Raw genomic sequence first — 23,921 nt, forward strand, 5'->3', positions numbered from 1 at the left:
TACCTTTTGGAGTTGTGAAAGATAAAGATGTAGGTAAATGCTACAATCAATCTCTTCTACCACCACGAGGAATACAAACCTAAGACATTTATGCTAGCTTTGCAGCTACTTCTCCCAACATCATTTTGAACATCAAAGGTATATTCTCCACTATCTTGCTTTTCTGTAGAAATAATCTTCAGTATGGAGACTGTGTCAGTGACACTGATTTTATATTTGGGGCCTGGAGTTAATTCTTTTCCATCTTTGAACCATTTGGCTGTTATCTCTTTAGTTCCTGAAAATTTAACCTGTAAGGTTGCTGGGTCACCTTGGGTAACATCTATTGACACAGCTTCATCTGTAATTGTTGCTGGTTCTGGAGCAAACACAAGGATAAACATGGAATTTATGAATGATTAATGGAGAGAAGCTCAGGCCCAATATCTTTCCAAGTATCAAGGACAACTGTGCTGAACTAACCTTTCACTGAGAGTAAAGCAGAGCACCTTTGTATGCCTGCATCATTTTTGGCTTCACAGAAATATTTCCCATCATGCTTTACTTCGATGCCACTGATATACAGACTGGCTACATTGTTTTCAAAAGTCATTCTTATGTTGTTATCTTCAGTGATCTCATCATTATCTTTTAACCAAGTCACAGTAATCGGCAAAGAGCCTTTAAGAGTACCCTGGAATGCTGCAGTGCCCCCCTGCAGGGAGCTTGTGCTCTCAATCTTCTTGACAAATACTGGAGGTTCTATTAGGGAAAAAAATTCTTAATGAGAACCAGTTTTGTAGCAATCCTGGCCAAAAATGCAGAATTTGCACTCAGTTCAAGCATGCCTATATTTCTTGGTGCCACTAACCTTTTAAAGTGACCTTAGCACTGCAGGTGCTGCTGCCCACCTCATTAGTCACCCTACACTGGTATTCACCCACATCAGGGGCATCAAACTTGAGAACCTGGAGGCTAACCAACTGATCCTGAATGAATGTTTTGTACTTTCTACCACTTCGGAGAGTTGTGTTGTCTTTGAACCAAGTTATCTCAAAAGGAGGAGTTCCTGCTACCTCCGCCAGCAGCATCACATCATATTCTCTCAGAACCTCAATTGGCTGGAACTTCTTGCTAAAGTAAGGTGACTCTAGGGTACAGAGAAAAGATTGTTTTCGGTTAATAAGACTCTGGCATGTGTGCTGGAGGCCAAAATTCTGGCGATGCCCGAGGCGAAAAGAACACACACACACCTTTGACTATGATAATGCTACTGCAGTGATCACTTCCAGCTTCGTTTTGCGCCTCGCACATGTATTCTCCACTGTCTTCAATGGCAATATCTGTAAGTCTGAGCACGGCGGCCGAGTCCCCAAAAGACATTTTGTGTTTGCTGCTCTCCTTAATTTCTCTGTCATTGACAAACCACGTTATTTTAATAGGAGGCGTGCCCTTGACTTTGCAGGCTAACTGAGTTGAGTCTCCTGTTTTCAACAGCTGGGAGGGCTCTAGTTTTTCCACAAAAGTAGCAGGTTCTGTGAAATGGAGAAAGTTATTAAGAAGAGAAGAGGAAGAAGTAAAGCCACTGCCAAAGAGCAGTACAAAGACTTCAAGAAAACAAGGCGAACCTTTCACAAACAAGTTTGCACTGCATTCTGCTGCTCCCGCCACGTTGCTGACTTTACAAGTGTATTTGCCTGAGTCGGATGTTTTGACTGTATATAGTTCCAAGGAACTCTCTAAAGATTCTTTGGTAATATAGCAGCTGCCTCCAGAAACCAATTCATTGTCACCTTTAAACCATCTGATGGTAAGAGGAGTTGATCCTTTAAAAGTACTCTTCAGGCAGACTGTAGATCCAGGAAGCAAGTCCCTTGACCCAGGTTTAATGACAAAGCTGGGAGGTTCTGAAGAAAAGTTATAAGAAACAATTTCAGTGAGTAGAGCTTTGGTCTAGAAGTGAAGAAGGCTTAATTGTTAAATACTGTATAGTAAGAGAAGTAAAAGGGAAATGGTTCCTCCAACCTTGCACAATTAAAGCACCGCTGCTGTCTTTGCTCCCCACAGAGTTTGTAGCTCGACAAGTAAAGTTCCCTGCATCGCTCATGTCTACTCTGCTGATCTCCAAGGAGGCTGTGCCTTCCACAAAAGCTAATCTGTATCTATCTGATGAAGTGATTTCTTTGCCATCTTTAAACCAGGATACCCTCATTGGAAGGGACCCAGCAATTTTGCAGTCCAGGCGGCAGTCACCACTGACAACACTGTCTATGTTGCGCAAGGGTTTGGTAAAGAATGGAGCAATATCCCGATCTGTCAATGGCACAACGAAAGAGAAAAATCAATAGGGGAAAGGATAGATCATTTCTTTCATCCACTGTGTTTAAACATAAGACAAGGTGTCCTTAAAAATACCAACCTAATACAGTAAAAGTTGTCTCGCAAGAGCTGCTCCCGACTTCATTTGAAATCTCAAATGTATACTGGCCACTATCGTGTAGTTCAGCAGAGTAAAACTTGAGCTGAGCAACATTGTTCTTAAAACTGAATCTGTATTTTTTACTGGAAACCATAGGTTTTCCGTCTTTGTACCATTTAGGCTTAAGTTCTGGAGTGCCAGAAACAGTGTACTCCAGGGTTGCTGGATCTCCTGTGGTCACCTGAATCAATTCTGCTCTCTCAATAATCTTGGCGGGTTCTAGGGTGGCATTGAAGAATTGTTATTAGAACAAAGCATTAAATATAGCTTCATTTTAAAGGCAAATGAAAGAACAAAGTTAAAAATGTTCCTAACACTGACCTTTAACAGTTAATTCCCCAACAGATGTCTGACTTCCAGCTTCATTCTCAGCTAGGCAAGTATACTTGCCACCAAAACTAATCTGGACATCAGGGATAAGCAAAAGCGCAATACCATTGGAGAAGCTCATTTTGATTTTATCATCTTCTTTAATGATATCTTGTCCTTTCATCCAGGTGACTGAAATAGGTTCTGAACCTCTTATAGCTGCTTGCAAAGTAACTGTTTGCCCTGCCAGGGCAGTAAAATCATCTACTTTCTTTACAAAAGTTGGTGGTTCTAGTTTAAAGAAGAAAAAGAAAGCATAAGGAAAAAAAAAAACCTCTTCTGCTATTGTACATTTCGATATACATACTGTATATATTTTAAGAGACATCTCAGTTGGGATTATCTGGCCCAAACACCATCAGTGACCCAGAGGAACCAATAAATGCTTTAAGAATTACAATTCTATTCTAGGGATAGGAGAAAAGTCAATATAAGAGCTTTGGTCTTTGCAGAAATGGATGATAAATGACTTACTGGGTGTTACCCCTTTGTTCTCAGGAATAAGGATTTATGCTATGGCCTGGAGTATTGAATAAATGGAGTTGCTGAGTTTGTTCCCAAGATGGAGGCCAAACCAAAGATAAAATGCAGTCTTAAGGGAATATTAAAAGAAGAGAACACCCTTGTTTGATCCAAATAAGAAAGCTACTTTGTTGACGGTTTTAAAAGATGTTAGTTTTTCATCACTAACCTTTTAGGACGTGTGTGGCACTGCATCCGCACTTTCCAACCTCATTAGCTACCACACACTCGTATTCGCCCACGTCGGCACTATTAAATGAAAAGATCTCCAGAGACACAAGAGACTTCTGAGATAACAACCTGTATTTCTTACTACTTCGAATTTGCTTCTTGTCTTTAAACCAGCTAATTTCAAATGGCCCGGTGCCCGAGATTTCACAGTGAAGAAGGGCATTGGTTCCTCTTACTATCTCTGCTGGCTCAAGAGTTTTGATGAAAGAAGGGGGTTCTACAAAAGCATTAAATCACCAACAAAGAGTTAGTTATAAGCAATGGATAAAGAAATGAATATTACTCTGAATAACGACAGGCAGGAACTGTGAAGACAAACCTTTGATAACTATTTCAGTACTGCAGCTATCACTGCCAACATCATTAATTGCTTCACATGAGTAGCTTCCGCTGTCTTCCACTTTCACATCAGTGATATCAAGCACAGCCTCAGAGTTGGCAAAAGACATTCGGACTGTGTTACTTTCACTAAGTTCTTTGTTATTTTTAAACCAGGTGACCTGGATCACTGGAGAACCTTTGAGTTTGCAGTGGAGGCGTGCTGATTCACCTGGGAGCATTAAATAAGATGGATCCACCTTCTTCACAAAGGATGGTGGCTCTAAATGAAGATTATAAAAAAGAAAAAAAACATGAAACACAAACTTCACAAAGGAAAAGCAGACATAAATGGAAAGAACAGACATGAATATCATCTGAGATATGTTGCTTCTACCCAGCCATGTTCAGTCAATTCTATATTCTTTTCCCAGTTCCCTAGTATGAAACTGATGTTAATCAAAGAATATTTTTTAAAATGAAGAAATTTAACATACACACATACATATATATGTATACATACATATATACACACACACCAAACAATCAAAAATTCTAAAAAGTGCTTCATTTTTTGGAAGAAAAAAGTCATAAGTGGAGACAAAAGAATAAAAACAAATGCATCTTGAGGAGTGTGGGAAAGAAAGGATTTCCCAAACCAAAGCAGTTGGCAGGAATGAAATTATTTAATAGCAAAGTTTATCATCTATAGATCTTTATCCCTGGACTGCATTAATTTTTTTCTATTGCATTTCTAGCAATGGAACAACATAGAATTAGGGGTGGGGAGCCAGCCCTTACCTCGGATAGATACAGTTGCAGAAGATGAGCTGCTTCCAGCCTCATTGGAGGCTGTGCAGACATAGTTTCCTGAGTCCTTTAGTTTAGCCAGAGGAATCTCAAGAGATGCTATTTTATCCTCGAAATAGAGCTTATAATCTTTTCCAGCAGGGATTTTTTGCCCATCTTTGCTCCATGTGATTGTCACTTTTCGGTCTTCATCCACTTGGCACTCAAGATGCACCTTCTTATTGACAGCAGATTGTACAGATTCTAATTCTTTAATAAAATGTGGCTTATCGATTATGATCAGCTCGGCCTGGCAGATGTCTGCCCCAAACTTATTAGAGGCCTTGCAAGAGTAGATTCCTCTGTCTTGTGTAGTAAGATTTGAAAGCTCTAAAATGTGCTTGTTATCAGCATCTGAAATCTTGCAGTTAGGTGATGATGATAAGGCTGTGCCATCTTTCTGCCAAATGGTGTCAATCACAGGGGTCCCTGACACTGTACAAATAAATTTGGTTGCCTTTCCCACAAAAGTTGTAACTGACTTAGGTCTGGATAGAAAGGTTGGAGGAAATGCCTCTGTAAAAGAAATTTTAAAAATCATTATATTCAGTTTGCACCTGTGAGCTTGACTCTGTACAGCCCAAGACAGAGAAAAAAAAAGATTTTTATCTTGAGTTAGTCATTACTTAAAAAGAGAACAATGTGGGACCAAAAGGATCACCTAAGAAAATAAATGATTGCATTCTTTATAGCAGAAAGTCAGCATAAATGCAGAGTTAATAATATCCTACAAATGCACCTTTATGTAGTAATAGTAGCCCAAATCCTAAAGATGTCATTAGTAATGGCAGATGGTTCTGAAGTATCTAACAGGTAAATCAGTCAACTTTTTTTTATTTCATGTCATTAAGAAAAGCTATGCAAAGAAGAAAGGGAATAGCACCAGAATACCATAATTTAACTTACAGTTTGCTTTTCTAGAGAGAAAGGGATATTATGGCTCTTGTCATGTTATGCATGACAGAAGTCACTGCACTCTTTATTACGTGCCCCATTGTCCTCTCCCCAACCTCATGGTCCTTTCTATCCAAATCCTAGGTGAGTGAGCTTCTAAATGGCCTTTTGAACTATTTCAGGACTAAGGAAATATTTGGTAGCAGTCCTTTTCCATTTCACTCCCTGCAACAGAAATGTCTCCAGACAGTACTTCTACCCACAACTCCACTACCCCATGCTGTCCTTCTTTATTCTAACATGTCAGGCTGGCCTTATAGATGGTTTCAGGTGTCATTACTCTATTTTATGTGTTGAACCAATGCTAATTAGATAAATAATTATGTTATAATAAACAATAACACTAAGAATTCAAATCCCAATGTAAAGCTTCTAGGACTTGGTTTCCTGAGTGTTCTGAACAACTCAAAGCATATCTCCTGGAAAGAAGCGCTAGGATGAAGAATAAGTTGAGTAGAACAGTGTTCAGACTCAAAACCTCCATCTCTCAGAGAAAAATTTTTTGCATTTGTCTTGAATATTGGTCTAGTCCTCTAAGAACAGAATCAGGCAAGTTCTGGGTTTTGTTTTTTGTTTGTTAGTTTGTTTTGATTCACAAGCAAGCTCGCCATCAAGAAGCTAAATAAGGCTCACTTTCCAATTCACATCCTTTACATGCTTCCACAATATCCTCTGGAAGAATATAAGATACAACAATTAATTTGATTTTGCTAACTAATGGATTCAGGTGGTTGATGGACTTAATAGACTACCCAAGGCACATTTTAGGACAATGGACAAACTGGGGGGAAATGACTTCTCATTACACTTTACTGTTAAAAAAAAACCATAAATAAGTCAGGAACAGGGGAAGGGAGGTAGTAGAGAACATATGAAGTTGTTTGGTACTGATTATTAAAATATTCATAGAAAAACGTAGTGAGAAACAATGATGGAATTTCTTGGATCTTCCATTGATACTCTAGTTTCATGATCCATGTAAAACTGTTCCAAATGACAATGAAACATCAAATAAAGTAGAACTTTCATTATTATCTAGTAGAATAAAGCTCTACCAAAATATAATATGGCTCAACCAGGTCCCAATTTGGTATGAATAATGAATCCTATGAAGTGGTCACATATATACAAGTTCACATTATTTGAAGTGATAATAATGTAAGATATGGTTCTGGTCCAAAAGAAATATGCAACTCAAATTTGAATGATGCAATCTTTTAAGAAAATTCATTATTCACACTAGAAATTTAGCTATATCAAACCAAGAGTAAGATCTTAATTTTTATGAATGAGTGACAAGTTAACTAACTTATTTCAAATTATTGTATCAAGTGGGTAATTTAGACACTATTTTACCAAATGAATAGAGATGGTCATTCAAAAAAGCAAAAAGAGAAAAAGGATTTTTTTCAGAAGTAATTTTTTGTGCTTTTTAACTTCTCCATAGGGCATTGGTGAACCTTTTAGAGACTGAATGCCCAAACTGCACTTCCTGAGCTCCCCCCTCCCTTACATCACCCCAGATAGCAGAGGGAGGAAGTTATCACATTAGGCTGCTGGGCAGAGGGGTGGGGCATATGAACATTGTCCTCAGGCTTGGTGGAGATGAAAAGGGGAGCAGCCCCCTCCAGCACACCCAGGCTTGTGCGCCACACCTTTGCAAACACAGCTCTGGGGTCTCTCTTCCTAAAACCAATACCATCTATTTTGTAATTTATTTGGACTGTCTTTCTATCCTTTACAGTGAGCCGTAGAGAAAGTGATTTTTCTTTTTTCAGTTGCATTAAAAAAATAACTGTCATGGTAATTTTTCAATTAATTTCTGAAACTAGTTGTTTTCTTCAAACTTTGGTTTTTGTTCTTGAGTTTTAATAGAAGTCAGTTTCTGGGCCTGTGCAAGAAGCATGATTATTTATAGGTATGTTTATAAAAAGTGCTTTATGTCAATGAACTTATTAACACATTAGAAAGAGCACTGTACTTTATCACTGATTAGATTGGCAAGGATGTGAAAAATACAATGATGCACCTACTTATGTGCTGCATTTACCTGTTACAGTTAAGGTCGCTGTACAGCTTACACTACCATATTCATTAGAGGCTTTACAGCTGTATTCTCCACAGTCAACGACTTGAGTTCTCAGGATTTCCAGGCTGGACATGTAATTTGTAGATCTTATTGAGCACTTGTCACTCTCATAGATTTCTCGGCCAGCTTTAAACCACTGGAAGCGAACATTGGGTGAGCTTTCAATCTCACAAGTGAACTTTGCAAGGTGGCCAAGGGCTACCTCCAAGGGTTCAATTCTTCTTTTGATGACTGGGGCAGCTAGAAATGGAAATAGTTTGGTCAGGAAATTTTGTCTTGAGAATTTTGTTTCTCAATACTGTGTCTGTTAATGAAGTGATGACCTGAAACTAATCACAAGCAGTACAAGGTGCCTAGGAAATAATGTTCTAACTGAAAACCAATGGAAAAAAATGTGTTTGACATATTCAATGGTGACTTAACAGTCAGTTAGGAAAACTCAGCAATTACTAGAATGTGATAACATTAGCTAACATGCATAGCATACTATGGTTTCCGTGCATCAAATTGTGTCACAACGCTGAAAAACAAAATGAAAAGTGAAAGAAAACAATATTTTAAAAGATGATATAGCAAAAACCAAAAGAAAGGAAGGGAAAAATGTGATTAAAAAGTACACATGGATAACTAGTCATGGTTTTTCAGGCATAGGGTTGAAATTGTTGGTATGTTAATTGGTACATCATCTGTTTTCTCATTATATAAAACTTTCCTCATAGACAAAAGGCTAAATGAAGCATTAGAATATTAAGAATAAATAAAGCAATAAAAGTATTTTTGTTTTGAAAACCAAGTGGTCAAACAAAAATGGCAGCAAGTTATTAAAAAGGCACCGAATGAGGGTAAAGGAAGAATGTTTAAAACCATGATTAGGTCTGTGACTTCATGAATACTCTTAATTAATCTATCATCATTAGTGGCAGAAAAGACGACATTCAGTGATGGTTCTAAATCACATCAACCAAGTGAATATTAGATGTGGGCATTTTAAATTCATAATCCAACCTCTTTTTCTTATTGTGAGTTTTGCAGAAGTTGATATCTTTCCACCTTCACTGAGTGCCTCACAGCTATATTCTCCTTGGTGTAGCTCCTTATTTACTTTGTTGATCACTAGTGTATATGTGTCGTGATCTTTTAAACACTTGAACCTTTCACCTGAAGATAACAGTTTCTTCTCAAAATACCAGTAGACCTCTTTTGAACTGGTAATTTGCACTGTGAAGTGTACAACATCACCTTCCTCTGCAACGGTGTCTACTAAATGTCTTTGTATAACTGGGCAGTCTTTTCCAGCTAGACTTTCTTCTGATTTTTGTGTTGCAGTGATGCTATTTTCCATGGTATGATCAACAGAGAGGTCTTTCTTTTCCTCTGTCAATTTGATGGCATCATCTTGCTTTTCAGTAAGGACAGAATCTAATGGCACCTCTCTAATGACTGTTGTGGTCTCCATTTCTTTGAACTGACTTGCCACAAGAAAAGAACCGACTTCTTCCATTGAAATAAGGTTATCAGGCCCTACTTCTGGTGCAATGGTTACCTCAACCTGTTGTTCAGCTGAGAAAAAATCATATTCTTCCTGTAAGCTTGTTCTACTAATGGCCAGAGTTCCAGTTTGTTCTGCTATTAGTATATTTCTCTCCTCACAGATGACTGACCACAAAGCTTCCTTAAGTTCTGTTTCTAAGTTAGTCCTTTTATAGTCAATCCCTTCAATGACAACAGTAATTTCTTCTGTAACAGAACTCACTGTGGTTATCAGATAGGTACACATTATTTGTTTAGGCTCTTCGGTGGGTGCTATGGTCTTGACTTCAACTTTATCGATATTTCTGAGCCATTCAGAGAAGACACTAGGCTGTTCACTTGTGATGGCAGTTTGCAGAGCCCTTCGGATCTGAGACTGTATGTTAAGCCTATACTGATCTGGAACAACAGGGGCAAACTGCTCTTCCTTAGAAAGGATGTCACTTGCCTGAACCTCATGCACACTCTGTGTTTCTTTAGGTTGATTTTTGCACTCAGTAATTTGGGTTTCTGACCTTGACCAGTCATCTGCATGTTCTTCTCTGAGGAGTTGCTTCTCCTCTAGTAATAGAGGAAGCCTTATGGACTGTCCTTCTTGAATTCTGGCTGCAAAATCTTGAATCACAGTTTCTAACTGATCAGTACTCTCTGCAAAGATATCATGTTCTTTGGTGCACACATTTTCTGAAAGTAACTGTGGCTCATGACTCATTTCAGAGACCACTGTATCAATACCCTTGAAACTATCTATAAGCCCTTCATCTATACTCTGACTCTCAGTTACAGTAGGTAACCGCAGAATAGCTTGTGTCTCTTGATCTTGGACTGTCAGTGTCTTGTCTTGGTCAGCCACAGAGATCATATTTTCCTTTGGGAGAGGTAGTTCTTCAGTCACATTGCTGGAATATAAGCAAGACTGGGGTTCACTTATAGACTGTAGATAACTCATTTCAGGGGTGTCTGGCATAGTTCTGAGTTGCTCTTCTGTGAACATGCCTTTGTCTTCTGTGGTCACACCTTGAAACATTTGGTTAGTGTACGATGAGACAGCTTTTGATGGAGACTTTTCTTTGGGGAAGGTTTTGTCAAGTTGTCCACTTTGCTGATGCAGTGTGGAAGAGGGTTTTTTGATAGGGGAAATGCATAATGGTTGGTCAGTGGAGGGGAGTTCACTGCTATATTGGTCTTCTACGATAATGGATTGCAATAAAGCTGGGCTCTTAGGGAAGGCTGCTTGATCTTCTAATAGCAAACCCATCTTGGATGGGGTTTTTTGGCCCTGTACAATCTGAAAATTAAACAATTCTTTGTCTTCTTGGGTCTCTGAAGTCACCTCAGTGTTTATGGCATGTAAGTTCTCATATGAAAATTGCTGTTTTTCTTCAGTGATTAAAGTAGCTTTCAAAATGGTGTCCCTTACAAATAACTCAGCTTCCTGCTCAAATGGTGTTACATCTAGGCCATACTTAGGTGGTAAATCTGTATCAGGAAGGCTCAGATCTTCAGGAATTGCTTTTGTGGACTTTACTATTACAGGGGAATCGGCTATATCAAGGTCTTCTGTAAGTACAAGAAGTTCTGCAGTAGAAATGGATTCCCCCCATATATTTATGGCTTTACAGACATATATACCACTGTCTTGACTTTGAGGATCATTTACAATAAATGTCCCAGAACCATCTGGATTATGAATGATAGTAAAATATACATTGGTAGAAAGTTCTTCATCTCCTTTGAACCACTGAATTGTAGGGGCTGGTTCTCCAAGCACTGTATACTCAAAGATAGCAGGGAGACCTTGGGTACACTGTACTGGTTTCAATTTCTTAATAAAGCAAGGAGGATGTGGATTTTTAATTGGTTCCAAAATTTTTCCTGCTGTGGGTTCTGCTCTCCCATCTTTGCAACCTGTCACTTTTGACTTTACTTTTAAATAGGCATTGCATACTGCCTTTCCATATTCATTGCTGGCAATGCAAGTATAATCTCCTTCATCCTCAAATGTTGTATCTAGAATGATCAAACTGTAATCGTTGCCATCAAATACAAATTTGTAGGCAGTAGAAGTTGTTAACTGCATTCCATTGAAGAACCACTGAATCTTAGGTTTTGGCATGCCAATGGCTGTCACAGAAAGTTTGGTTACATCCCCTAAGCTTATTTCAACATCAGAAACCTTTTTGGTGAATTCTGGGGCATTTCCCTCCTTTTGCAAATCAAATTTACTTGAATAAATGGAAGATTCAGGTAAAAGTTCAAGTGTTTTATCTTTACCAGACAACTGAAGGTCACTGTTGTAAGTTTGGAGGCTTTCTTCCTCAACAGATAGAACAGAACTAGAATACTCTGTATGGGGAAAAAATGATTGTTAAAAAAAAAGATGCTTCACAATAAAATTAAATTAAGAAGAATTTAGAAAAAAAATAAAAGGATTAAAAATACAGTAACTGATAGAGATGTGGATTTTTGCATTATTAGTAGAATTGTTATAAGGTAATTTTTGAGATTTTTAAATGTTTACTGCATTTTCTACATTAAATTCTGTAATATGCAATTAAATCCTGAAAGCTACTAATGAAATATAGTTTTTGACATGCCTCTTTTCTAATAATTAAGTGTTCTTACATCTTAAATATAATTTTATGTATGTTAATGGTATATATGTTAGGTATGTATATTAATGTATATATGATATATATCATTATTTCCAAAACAATACATGTTGCCACAAAATGCCTTCAAACCAAAGAGTTTCCAAAGTTCACCAATTTAACATACATAAGTATTTAAATAGAAGCCTAAAGTATATAATTTAAATTCCCAAAACGACAGAGCCAGAATTAAAGTATATGATTTATTCTCCAGATTCTCTATCATAGGACAGAATTTTTTTTTATCAACCATCATACTATCAAATGTATATTACTTATTTTAAAAGAGTTCTAAGAGTATTATGGAATCCATGAATCTCAAATGCATTAGCTAGGCCTCCTAAAATTAACTTTTATCTGTATTATTATTTTAACTTGACATGTTAATATAATATTTTCCTCATGTCTATAGTTACAAAAAAAATTAAATCCACTTGGAGTCACAGAGTCTTACATTGAGACTACTTTTATATAGTACTGAGAGGGTACTGGCCTACTACTGGGTGTCATTTGGGATAACTGGGGTTGAAAGAAAATTGCCATTTTAGACAGATCTGTTTTCTTGTTCTTTATGCTTTTTAGCAGATGATAGATTAAAACACCATAAAGAAGTGGTAAAACTTGTGACAATTTATGATGGAAAGCTAGAATGCCATTTTCTTGAAATTGTGGAGAAATAGACTCCATTATTGGGCATTTTAATTTCTGTTATGAAAGACAGTACAAAAGAAAGTTATAGAAAAATCATATGCTCATAGAAGTAGATGGAAGGGTCCTTAGAGCCTAGATGAGAAATCTGAGGCCTAGAAGGGTTTATTGACCTTGGTCAAGTTCATATGCTTAGGTAATAACAGAATTACATTTCAAACCCAAGTCCTTTGATGCCAAACCTGGATCTCTTTACATTTATCTGCACTTCCTCCCTATGAGAAAAAAGAACTTGGGGTTCTGTGTCCCAATTTCAATTTTTTTCTTTCAATTTTAAAAGCAGATTAAACATACCTATTTTATCTGACCATTTCCTAAAAAAATGATTTCGTTTCATTGTCAGCACAATGACAGATGCCCTACTTTTATTCATTCATCAATTAATTCATCAATAATAAGTTCAAATTCCATTTCAATTTTGAATTATTTAGGCAAGTTACTGGGGTAATGTAATAGTATAGCTAGAAAGACAATATCAATAACACTGAAAATAGATTTCTCTTGCTAAAAAAATCTCTCTGGCTTACCTGAACCTATGTCTGCAATATTACAAACATACATATAAAGGCAGAGATATCTGGTCCAAATTCCAAAACCACATTGACAAAACATCCAAATAAATCAGGTTTTGACTAAATGTTTCACTTTTAGTCCAAATGTTGGGTATCATCTTTTGTACTTCTCTCATACATAAAGCTAAACTGCTTTGGATACCTACTTAATAAATCCTGTTTACAGTTTTGATAACTATGACCCATGATCATTTTTAAAACCTTTTTTAATATCTGAAATTTCATTTGATATTATTATGAAATCCAAACCATTATTTTCAAAAGGAAACATGCCACCACAAAATACCTTCAAACCAAAGTTGTTAAAAATTGAGTATTCACAGAAAATGTTTTGGAGTTGCTAAGGAAGTCAGCATCTTAAAAAAATATCTACACAATGTATGAGAGTATTTCTAGGTAACAATGTGAAAAAACATTTTCCCATGGCATGTTGACTGACAGAAAGGAAGAAATATATTGTCTGATCCATTCCTTGCCCCCTTGCAGTTCAATCCTGAAGGACAGTGTACACAGCTTTGTGTCATTTTAACTATGATTACTGGCACAAGATTTATCCAACAAGGCTTTTTACTGGGTGAGAGAAGATAATATTGTTAAGAAAATGAAAGAGTCAGAAAAGAGAAAAAATCCCAACATAATATTTGAAAGTATTTTATTTGGTGAGGAAAACCTATACAGCAATACTTGAAACACAATACAAAATAGTGAATTGGTATAATTAAAAAATTGTACCCTGATTTAGAGAATGAAAGAGGCAGAACATTTAGTATTGAATTATTCTATTATTCTGCATCCTTTTTTGAAAGTAGCCCTCGACATCCATTCTGGAAGACAAGGCAATCTTGTATTATTATTCTTTTGTGATTTCATTAACCAATTGTTCTTGGATCATATACAAGATAGATCAGATTTATGCCCAAATTCCTTCTGCAGGACTACAGTAGTGATTTAACAAGGTACAAGGAGTATATTTGCTTTAAAAGATAAGATTCTAGCATTTACCAAATATAAGAACACTGGCCAAAGTCATAGGCAGCATATGGAATAGACCCACTTGTTGATTATTTTAATCAAGGAGTCCTAAAAGTGCCTTATAATTTAATGTATTTATGGTGACCATTTTGTGTCATCTTTGATCTATAATATATGAATTATCTAAGGTTTCCCCATCACACTCACCAAGTGCCCCTATAGGGAATGAACATGGATATACAGTATGAAACTATTCCTACTTACACAATGTTGAATCAGAGAATCTCATTTTTTCCTCATTTTTCAACATTTAAAGAAATAAAAAATGACATATAAACCAGGACAAGGTTATCAAATTAAATGCACTAGAATTGTTAATAGAGCTCCATGCTCAAACTTTTTATGGCCAATAATAGTGAAATAAGAGGTTGGATTCTTTAAGTTCACTAGTGAAGTTTTGATTGTTTGATACAATAAACTCTCTTTTTCCCATCAGAAAACACATCTAATGTAATGTGGGGCTTGATAAATAATGAATCATTGAATATACATAAAGTGCCATGCAAACTTTAAAGCACTATGTGAAATGGCATGTATTATTAACAAGGCACTGGAGTTTTGGGGTTTTTTAACTTAAAGAAACTGATTTTAATATACTGTACTATGAGAATGCCAGGGTCAAATGACCCTTAGTTCAGGTTAATTTTTTCAATATGATTTCTATTACTTGTTGGCTTTTAATTTTAAGAGCTTGAGAGGTATTAATGATAGAAAGAGTGCATTATAAAAAAAGAATCAAAGGAAGCATAGGATCCATATAGACAAAAGATATATTGAATATATGTATTATTTTAGATTAAAATTTAAATTATCATGCTAAAATACATTTGTTGAATACTCAAATAATTCAGGTAATATATAATTGTGAAAGAGCCCAACTGTTACATAATAAGATATCAATAATTCAAAAGATTATGATTAGGCTTAATCAAGATTCATATTTCTATTACTGTATTCCACTTCATTCCCTCATTGACTGCTACAAAACTAAAATTATTTCTCAGTTCATTTTTGTCTTGCTCTAGCATTGCATAGCATAGAAACTTAGAGTTGGCAGGTACCTTAGAGATCATCTAGTCCAACCCTCTCATTGTATAGATGAGAAAACAGAATTTCTCAATACAGAATATAATATAAGACTATGTTTAGTTAGGAAGTTCTTATGATTTTCTGAGATTAGGATCATTTCAAAGATGGCCATTTTAAAACATTGGTTAAAATCATTTTAAAGTACAATCCATAATAAAGTCTTAGCATATTTCATTAACAATTACTTGTTATTTGAAAAGTGAAATTCAGTGAAAAAGTTAAGACATCTTCTTATCTTGCACTTTTAATAAATAGCCTGAAATATATGTTATTACCCATATTTTGGAGTGGTACCCATTTACAAGTAGGAATCCTCTCTGCAAATGGATGGTTGAATCCCATTCAATATGGAAGATCACTTAAGATCACTTTTTTGAATTGTGATGAACAATGAATCCTTTAGAAGACTTTTGTGCGACAATCAGATTTTGGAAAATTTTGATGGCTTCTAAAAATGGAGAAAAAGAACTAGCTATCAATTAGCCAGAGTTGTTTTTGCCCTTTTTTTTTGTTGTTGACATCAACTCAGAGTTAAGAATGAACATGAACTCAAATGAACAAATCCAAAAATGGGTTATAACATATGTAGAGAGAAGAGATTAGAGGTGATGCTAGTCCTTTACTGATTTTCTGCTTGCTCATCTGATATAGCTCTCAATTTCACCTCTTTTCCTTTGAATAAACAGGTTATTTGCAGATTTTACTCACTAAAAGAGAATGTGCTCCAATAACACATTATCATGAAGGAGGAATGCAACATTTAGGCAGGGGTCCACATTTCACTGTACCTGATTGCCAAAGTACAGGTAAATTAGAAGTACAAACAACTAGGTCACTAAAGAGATATTTAATAAGTTTGTTCACAGACTCAGATGCACAAAAAATGGCTTGACATCTTAAAAAGCAAAATATTTACATGTAATAAAATATAGGATTTCTACATACAGAACTTACATCAACAGAAATACTGCTTTCAAACAGACTTTACAAAGAGATATACATGAAACCTCATCTAGGCCTATAGATGTTAAAAAATATCAGAGCATCTAAGACAATTATAATAATTACACAGATTCTAGTGGCCTTGTGGCTTGGGATTCCAGACTACTCAGCAAAATTTAGTTAAGGTTAAAGTGGCACAGGTCTCTGCCATTCCTAATTGATTTGTGGCTACACACCTGTACTCGCCTTCATCAGCTGGGATTAAACTTGTAATAAATAGGTTATGGAAACCTGTGTCACTTTCCTCTGAACTGAATCTTTTTCCTTGAACCAATTTTCCATCCTTGTACCAATGGACAGTGGGCGTGGGGGAACCACGAACCAGGCATTGGAAGTAAGCTGCTGTGCCTATGGGTGAGGTACAGTCGGAAATAGCTTTCATAAATCTGGGAGGCCCTTCTACTACATGAAACTCAAAAAATCTGTCTGAGTATTTGCTTTTAAGGACTGCTTTCTCCTTGAAACTACTTAAAGTTACTTTGCTTTTTCTTGATGTTGTTGCAACAATTTCAGAATTTCCTATGGTGAGAGAGCCCCTACAAATAGCTTCACCTACATTATTCACAGCTCTGCATCTATATGTGGCACTGTCTAAAAGGCAAACCCTCTGAATTTTAAGAGAATGACTCCCCCTCTCATCATTAACAACAAATTTAACATTATCTGGTTCAATTAGTGTGTATTCTTTATACCATCTAATCACTGGAGTTGGGATGCCTATTACTGAACATTCAAATATGGCTTCTGAGTTCTCTGGTATTTTATAATCACAAATAGGCTTTGTGAAACGTGGAGGCATTTCAAATACTTCGAGATCAATCTTTAAATCTCTGTTTTCATTTTCCAAAAAGGCCATGTTTGGTTCTACTAAGTTTAAAGGGAGGACATCAAGACTTACAATCATGCTTTTATGATCAGAAGTAAATTCGGGAACTGTGATTATTTTCACTTGTTTCTCAAATTCTTTAACATCATTCTCCCCTAATTCAACTTCTAGGACGATTTCCTGAGGAGAAGGTGTCCGTGATGAATTTTTTTCCATATCAAACTCCATAACATGCTGATGTGTTACCGGAGGAGGGAGGGCTACTGCTCTTTTTTCTGGAAGCAAAACATCAACTTGTGCAAAGCTTTTGGCTTCCCCTATGATATTCACAGCATGACACATGTATTCTCCCTCATCTGATTTTTGAACATTACAAATTTCCAGAGACCACACATTACCTACTCTTTCTGTTTTGACTCTTTTATCTGGTTCTAGTAATGATTTATTTAGATACCACTTCACACCAGGAACTGGGAATCCCTCAACTTCAACAATGAAACCTAAGGTTGTCTTTTCAAAGATCTGTCTTTTGGTCAGAGGTGAGATGAACGATGGTGGCATTTCATTTTCTTTTGGTTCAGCTGCTTCATTAGGTGTGCCAAATGATTCTGAGCGCCACAGATCATACTCTGGACTCCTTTCTCCAGTAGGTGTGTGGTAGAGCTCATTTGGTGTGCTATCTTCCCTTGCAATTCTTGATGGAACCCTTTTTATATTGAAAACTGGCTTTGGTCCTCCTAAGGGTGTGAAATATCCTTCAATTGTTTCTTCTCCTGAAGGGGTAGAATATCTCTCAGCTGTTTCTCCTCCTGAAGGTGTGGAATATCTCTCAGCTGCTTCTCCTGAAGGTGTAGAATATCTCTCAGCTGTTTCTCCTCCTGAAGGTGTGGAATATCTCTCAGCTGCTTCCCCTGAAGGTGTGGAATATCTCTCAGCTGTTTCTCCTCCTGAAGGTGTGGAATATCTCTCAGCTGCTTCCCCTGAAGGTGTGGAATATCTCTCAGCTGTTTCTCCTCCTGAAGGTGTGGAGTATCTCTCAGCTGCTTCCCCTGAAGGTGTGGAATATCTCTCAGCTGTTTCTCCTCCTGAAGGTGTGGAGTATCTCTCAGCTGTTTCTCCTCCTGAAGGTGTGAAGTATCTTTCAGCCACTTTACCTTCTGATGGTGTAGAATATCTTTCAGCTATCTCTCCTCCTAAAGGTGTGGAATATTTTTCCGTTGTATTCAGAGAAGTAAAATGCAATTCAGGTGAAACTGGCGATTCAAAATGTTCAACTGATGATGGAGGGGTATAGAATTGGTCTAATTCAGAGATTTCCTCACTGCTTGTGCTTCCAAACTCAATTGACATATCTGATTCAGGAGAAAATGGGCGAGCCAATGATTCCTGCTGCTGATTGTAAAATTCATAGACAGTGTTGAAAGTCACATCTTCAACCTCCATTGAAGTAATTGAGTCGTTTTGAAAAAGTCCTGCCTTATTGTCGCTGATATCAGGAACCTTCTGCTTTCCAGCAGAAAGTAAATATTTTGCTAGGGAGGTCTCTGATTCCATTGTTTCAGTGGCATGCACCTCATTTAGTTCAGAAGTATTTTCAGAATGACCTATTTCTCTTTGTGTAATACTAAAAGTTTCCTTAGGGGGTAAAGACATTTCTTTTTCAATCTGTTTTTCTTCATACCACTTCTCTTCTTCAAAACTATCTGGCTTTTTTGCTTCTTGACCATTTTGATCTAGGTGTCCTTCATTTATTAGAAAAGGAAAATACTGACTTACAGAGAGTTTTCTGTGGTTTGTATCTGTTTCATTTTGTTCACTATCATGTCCTTCAGGAGTGACACCTTCATTATTTTGCACTCTCATATCTGATTCTTCAAATGAAGTTATTTCAAGTGTTTCAAGCAGCAAGGTGTGCTCTTTTTCTTCAATTTCTGATGCAATTAAATGTCTTCCCTCACTTACTGCATTTTTCAAGTCTGAAATGAAACTTCCAACTTCAATTTCTGGCATTTCAGGTACCAAGGTCTGGGACAAAGGCAGTGTTTCATGATGAGTTTCTTTGGCCATAGATTTGAGTGAAAAATCTGTTTCCAAGATATTAAAATCATTCTCCTGAAGTTGAGGGCTCTCCTCCCGGCATAATGTATCTTCCTTAGGGCTGCTCTTTTCCAACTCAGTCACATGCCCATTGGAAACTTCCTGGGTAGATGGAATTTTGTGTTCAGTCAAAGATGTGACATTTTGTATATTTTCAGATATGTCATAGATATCCAATTTTAATGTTTCAGAATTAAGAATTTCATCCTTATAATGTATTTCTTTCTGTTGCTCACAAACATGCTCTTCTAACTCCCTTGCTGTGTCTCCCAAATGAGAATAAATTTGTTTCAGATCAAATACAATGCTTCCCAAATCAAATTCATTTGTTTCAGAGTCAGGATTCTGGTTTTCACATACTTCTGGCTGTTCCTTATCTGAATCTTGGATGCCCTCCACAATTTCTACAGGTTTTAAACCTGACCTAATATATCTTTCAAGGTCAGTACTTTCAGAAGCTAGAACCGTATCATCTAAATTCTCTTTCCTTTGTTCCTTCTCTTTCTCTGCAGAATCCCTTCCTATTTGAGAAGAGAGAAGTTTCAGATTCATTGTAAAGTTATGTGAATCAACTTCAGCATTCATGTAAGTTCTCATATCTGTTGTTTCACCCACCAGGGGGTCATATGGCTCTACTTCCAAGGGTTTTGATGGAATTCTTGTGTCATCATCAGTCCTTCCTGGTCCTTTGTAACTTGCATCAGAGATTTCACTTGTGGTTCTTCTAAAACCATACTCTTCTGGGACTAGTTTTTCAAAGGGTTGTCCCTGTCTTTTTCCCTTCATGTTTTTGCCTTTGTGACTCCTCTCTGCATTGTAAGGCTCTTCAGATATCATAATAGATGAAACTTTCTCCCCACAACTTTTAATAGTCCTTTCAAACTGGATATTTGACAAATATTCTGCTGTTGTATGTTCACAAATGCCTTCTTTTTTTATTCCCTTTTGCTTACCAAATTGGTTTTCCATCTCAAAAGAATAAGCTCTGTCTTCATCTCTCTCCAACTTTGTTTGTTCACTTACAGATCTGTCTTTCTCTTTTCTCTGGCATTGTAAATATGTGTTTTCAACTCCAGGTGGTTCGTTGATTATTATGGATTTTGTCACACCTCTCATGAATCTAGTTGGTTTTTCTTTGGAATACACACAATGCTCCTTATCTTTCTCTTGTAGCTGCTGAACAGTCTCAAGACTCTGAACATATTCCCTTACTGAATATTCTTTCACATTGGATTTACATGTAAAAGAGTTGATTGAATGGTCATAAAAACATGCTTTTGCAATTTCTCCCTGCATTTGTTCTTGTCCATTTGTGAAATGTTTCATTTCAATATCCCTAATATTTTCTAACTGGCTATAAGAACTAAGAGAAATAGGTTCCACTATGAGTTCTGAAACACTTTCTACTACCCCTGAGTTGTTTTCAGCAATGCAGGTATATTTTCCAGAATCCTGACAACTTACTTCATTGATATACAAACTGTACCTATCATCTTCTTCTTCAAATCCAAACTTCTGGCTCTGGTTCAAGGGTGTGCTATTTTGATACCAAGTTACAGTGGGCTGAGGATCTCCAGATATTAAACATTCAAGCATTACCGAATCCCCTTCTCTACACTGGATAAGTTTGGGCATTTCTGCTAGGAGTTTGGGTGGCTCATTGAATGAAAATGTAAATTTGTGTTTGGGAGACTGAGTAGCTTGATCTGGAGATGCTGCTTCAGGCACAAACTCAACTGCCTGGAACACTTCTCTCAAATCTTCTTGTTCAGGAGTAGGGGTAGCTGATGTTATCTGAATTTCCACAGGAAATGAAAGTAATTCTAAGTCTGAAGTGGTAGAACTAGATGGATTGACTTCTGAAAAGGATATATTTGATCTGTCTTCCTGCTGGAAAGTTGGACAGCCTTCTTTCATTTGATCAAATGCTAATGTAAGTTCTTCTTCCTCTTCAGTATACTCTTGGAAGGATGGGCCCTGGTAAGTATTGTGTGATTTGCCACCAAACCTCTGTTTGGCCTTCACTTTAATCATGCCTGATGTTTTTACTGTTCCATATTGGTTAAATAGCACACATGTTATGGAGCCCTCATTTTGAGGGTGAACGGAAGAGAAAGTTAGCATTGAATGCCCTTCAGTAGTTTGGATGATGTAGTCTTGTTTACGAGGAATTGGTATATCATTGTTATACCAAGTCACTATGGGTTGTGGGTGTCCTTGGAAGTAACAAGCAAACATGCAACAATCTCCTTCATTTACTTCTTGAGATTCAAGTTCATGAATGAATGAAGGAGGGCAACGTTGCAAACGTTTTTGGGAATGGCTTTCAAATAAAGTTGTCTTTTCTTCTATCTCAAATTGTGATTCATCAGTTTTTATAGAAGCAAGGTTCCTTACTTTGGGCAAATATTCCTGTTTTATTGTTTCCTTTTCTACCTCTGCAATTTTCTGAATGTTTTCAGTAGTAAAAGATTTACTAATGTAGTATGGTGGAATAACATCAGATGGGATCTGATCATCTGGGGCTTTTGTGAGTATTTCTTCACTCATGTGTACATTGCTGATGTATCCTGAGGAATCTTGAATTACATTCTCTGTCATAAACCCTTCAAACTCTTTTATTGCTTGGTTGTCTATAGTAAATGTTTCCTTTTTATGAAAATTGCCTGTAACTGAATCAGTTCTGACTGAAAATTCTGAATCTTCTTGAAAACTTTCTCTTGGAAATGTATCTTGTATCATTATGACATCGGTTTGGAAGATTTCTTCATCAACTGTTTCTGCAAAAGTGGCTTGGAGGCTTTTAAGAGGCTCTCTACACATTAAATTTTTATCCACTTGACTCTGAGAATCACCAGTTTCCTCAGTCAAATCATCTATATAATAATCCTTATTTCTATCTGGATAAGACATGGGAGTATTTCTTATTTTTTCTCTAGAGAAAATAGTATATTTATCACTTGCTTCTTTTCTCTGAATTCTTGTGCCCATTTCAGAAGCCTTTTCTAAAGAAGGGAGTTTCTTTTTTTCCATTAAAGTTCTTTTGGCTTCCCGTAAACGTTGCAACTTCATTTTGGTTTCCTCATCCAAAAAACTCTCACCTACATTAAAACATTCCCGTTCCTCAGATTTACTTTCAAGATAGTCTTCATTGTACATTAAATCTTTTCTCCTAGTGGGGACAGTTTTCTTGAAACGTATGGTTCTCCTTATCCCTTTTTGTTTAACATCTTGCTTTTTGTTAAAAGGAGAGCCAATGAATCTAAGATCAACCTTCATTCTGTCTTCTATTGTTCCCTCACCTAAAATCTCTATACTTTCACATGTTTTTTCAGCTTTTTGCAAAAATTCCAAGTATTTGCCTTCCTGTTCCCTTTGCACAACAAGTAGTGATGCAGTTGACTCAGATGATCCTTCACTGTTAATTGCAAATACTCTATAGCTTCCTGAATCTCTGTCTTGTACGCTTTTAACCTGTAGGCTAGAACTATGATTGTGTAAATCATTTTCAGTTTTTATCACTCTACGGGGACCTGTTGATATAGGTCTATTGTTGTGAAACCAGGTTATCTTTGGTGTTGGACAGGCTATAAATCTACATCGGAAAACAACAGGTTCTCCCTCTAATACATATTTAAATGTAAGCTTTTGGGTAAATGAAGGCTTAAAATTTTCAGGCCAGGAACTTGTTGAGCTTATTCTTTTTGCATATCTTTTAGCAGCCACCAAACCATGACCTAAACAGTCTTCAGAATCTGAAAAGGCTTCTCTCCCATCCCCTTCCAGATGTCCAGCTTCTTCCTCAAAGAACAATTCTGCAAAAAAAAAAAAAGGTAAAATCACATTACAAAGCCCTCTTCTATTTCCCATAATTTTTTTAAAAATTGAAAATAAATGAAATGGCATATAAGAAATAAAATAAAGTGCATGCTACAGAGGTCTCACAAATCCATAAAAAAAAATTCACTCACCATATTTGTTCGAATAAACGCAACACCATGCTCTGTTTTAAAGATTCTGACACGAAAATCGTTTCTTGTCTGTTCTTTTCTTCACTGTTGAACTTTCTTCTTGAATGAGCAAAAATGAATTTCAAAGTATCATGTTTCCTGTGCATGTGTATTTTGCTGGCAGAAAACTGTTTTGTGCTTGAATAGCTAAGAAGAAAGTCTTACCTGACTTGCAGAGAGTAGAATAAACGCCCTTTCTGATCCTTTGGATTGTGGGTTAGAGGCTTATTTTTTTTTTAGAATTAGATAATTTTGAATGATATACAAGAATTGCAACTATAAATAATTAGCTAAAATAAAATGAAGAAGGCGTTTATTCGAACTAATACAGCCACTAAATTCACAATGTTATGCAATGAAAAGCAGGCAATAAGGATCACATAAGCTATCTGCAAGCCAGTGTAAGAGACATAACATGTTAAATTGATGTATGTGCATGAAGTGTAAAATATAAACAGGAAAATGAACAATTTGCACACAACCTAAATAAAATATCATTTCAGTCCTAGTTCATTCATCACGATGCATTCTGAGAATGACTGTTAGGCATCTATCTTATTGACTAATCAATTCATTATGCTTTTTACAAGGACATTCTATTTTGAGATTTCATG

At 36.5% G+C, this 23,921-nt stretch overlaps 1 protein-coding gene across 20 annotated transcripts in view; it reads right to left on the reverse strand.

The window, feature by feature from the left end:
• TTN (titin) overlaps positions 1–23,921 on the reverse strand; it is a 327,039-nt gene that overhangs the window by 224,493 nt on the left and 78,625 nt on the right. For all 20 annotated transcript variants that reach the window (XM_056794077.1, XM_056794076.1, XM_056794075.1 and 17 more), the window contains exons 47-58: positions 7,752–8,030; positions 4,700–5,263; positions 3,900–4,181; positions 3,519–3,797; positions 2,780–3,058; positions 2,399–2,677; positions 2,005–2,292; positions 1,608–1,886; positions 1,233–1,514; positions 851–1,129; positions 463–741; positions 80–358 (exon numbers count right to left, since the gene is read on the reverse strand). In XM_056794077.1, the coding sequence (XP_056650055.1) occupies positions 80–358; positions 463–741; positions 851–1,129; positions 1,233–1,514; positions 1,608–1,886; positions 2,005–2,292; positions 2,399–2,677; positions 2,780–3,058; positions 3,519–3,797; positions 3,900–4,181; positions 4,700–5,263; positions 7,752–8,030 (3,648 nt within the window). The remainder of the gene's footprint in view (positions 1–79; positions 359–462; positions 742–850; positions 1,130–1,232; positions 1,515–1,607; positions 1,887–2,004; positions 2,293–2,398; positions 2,678–2,779; positions 3,059–3,518; positions 3,798–3,899; positions 4,182–4,699; positions 5,264–7,751; positions 8,031–23,921) is intronic.

The sequence above is a fragment of the Monodelphis domestica genome, chromosome 4, assembly GCF_027887165.1.
Source record: "Monodelphis domestica isolate mMonDom1 chromosome 4, mMonDom1.pri, whole genome shotgun sequence".
Taxonomy (NCBI): domain Eukaryota; kingdom Metazoa; phylum Chordata; class Mammalia; order Didelphimorphia; family Didelphidae; genus Monodelphis; species Monodelphis domestica.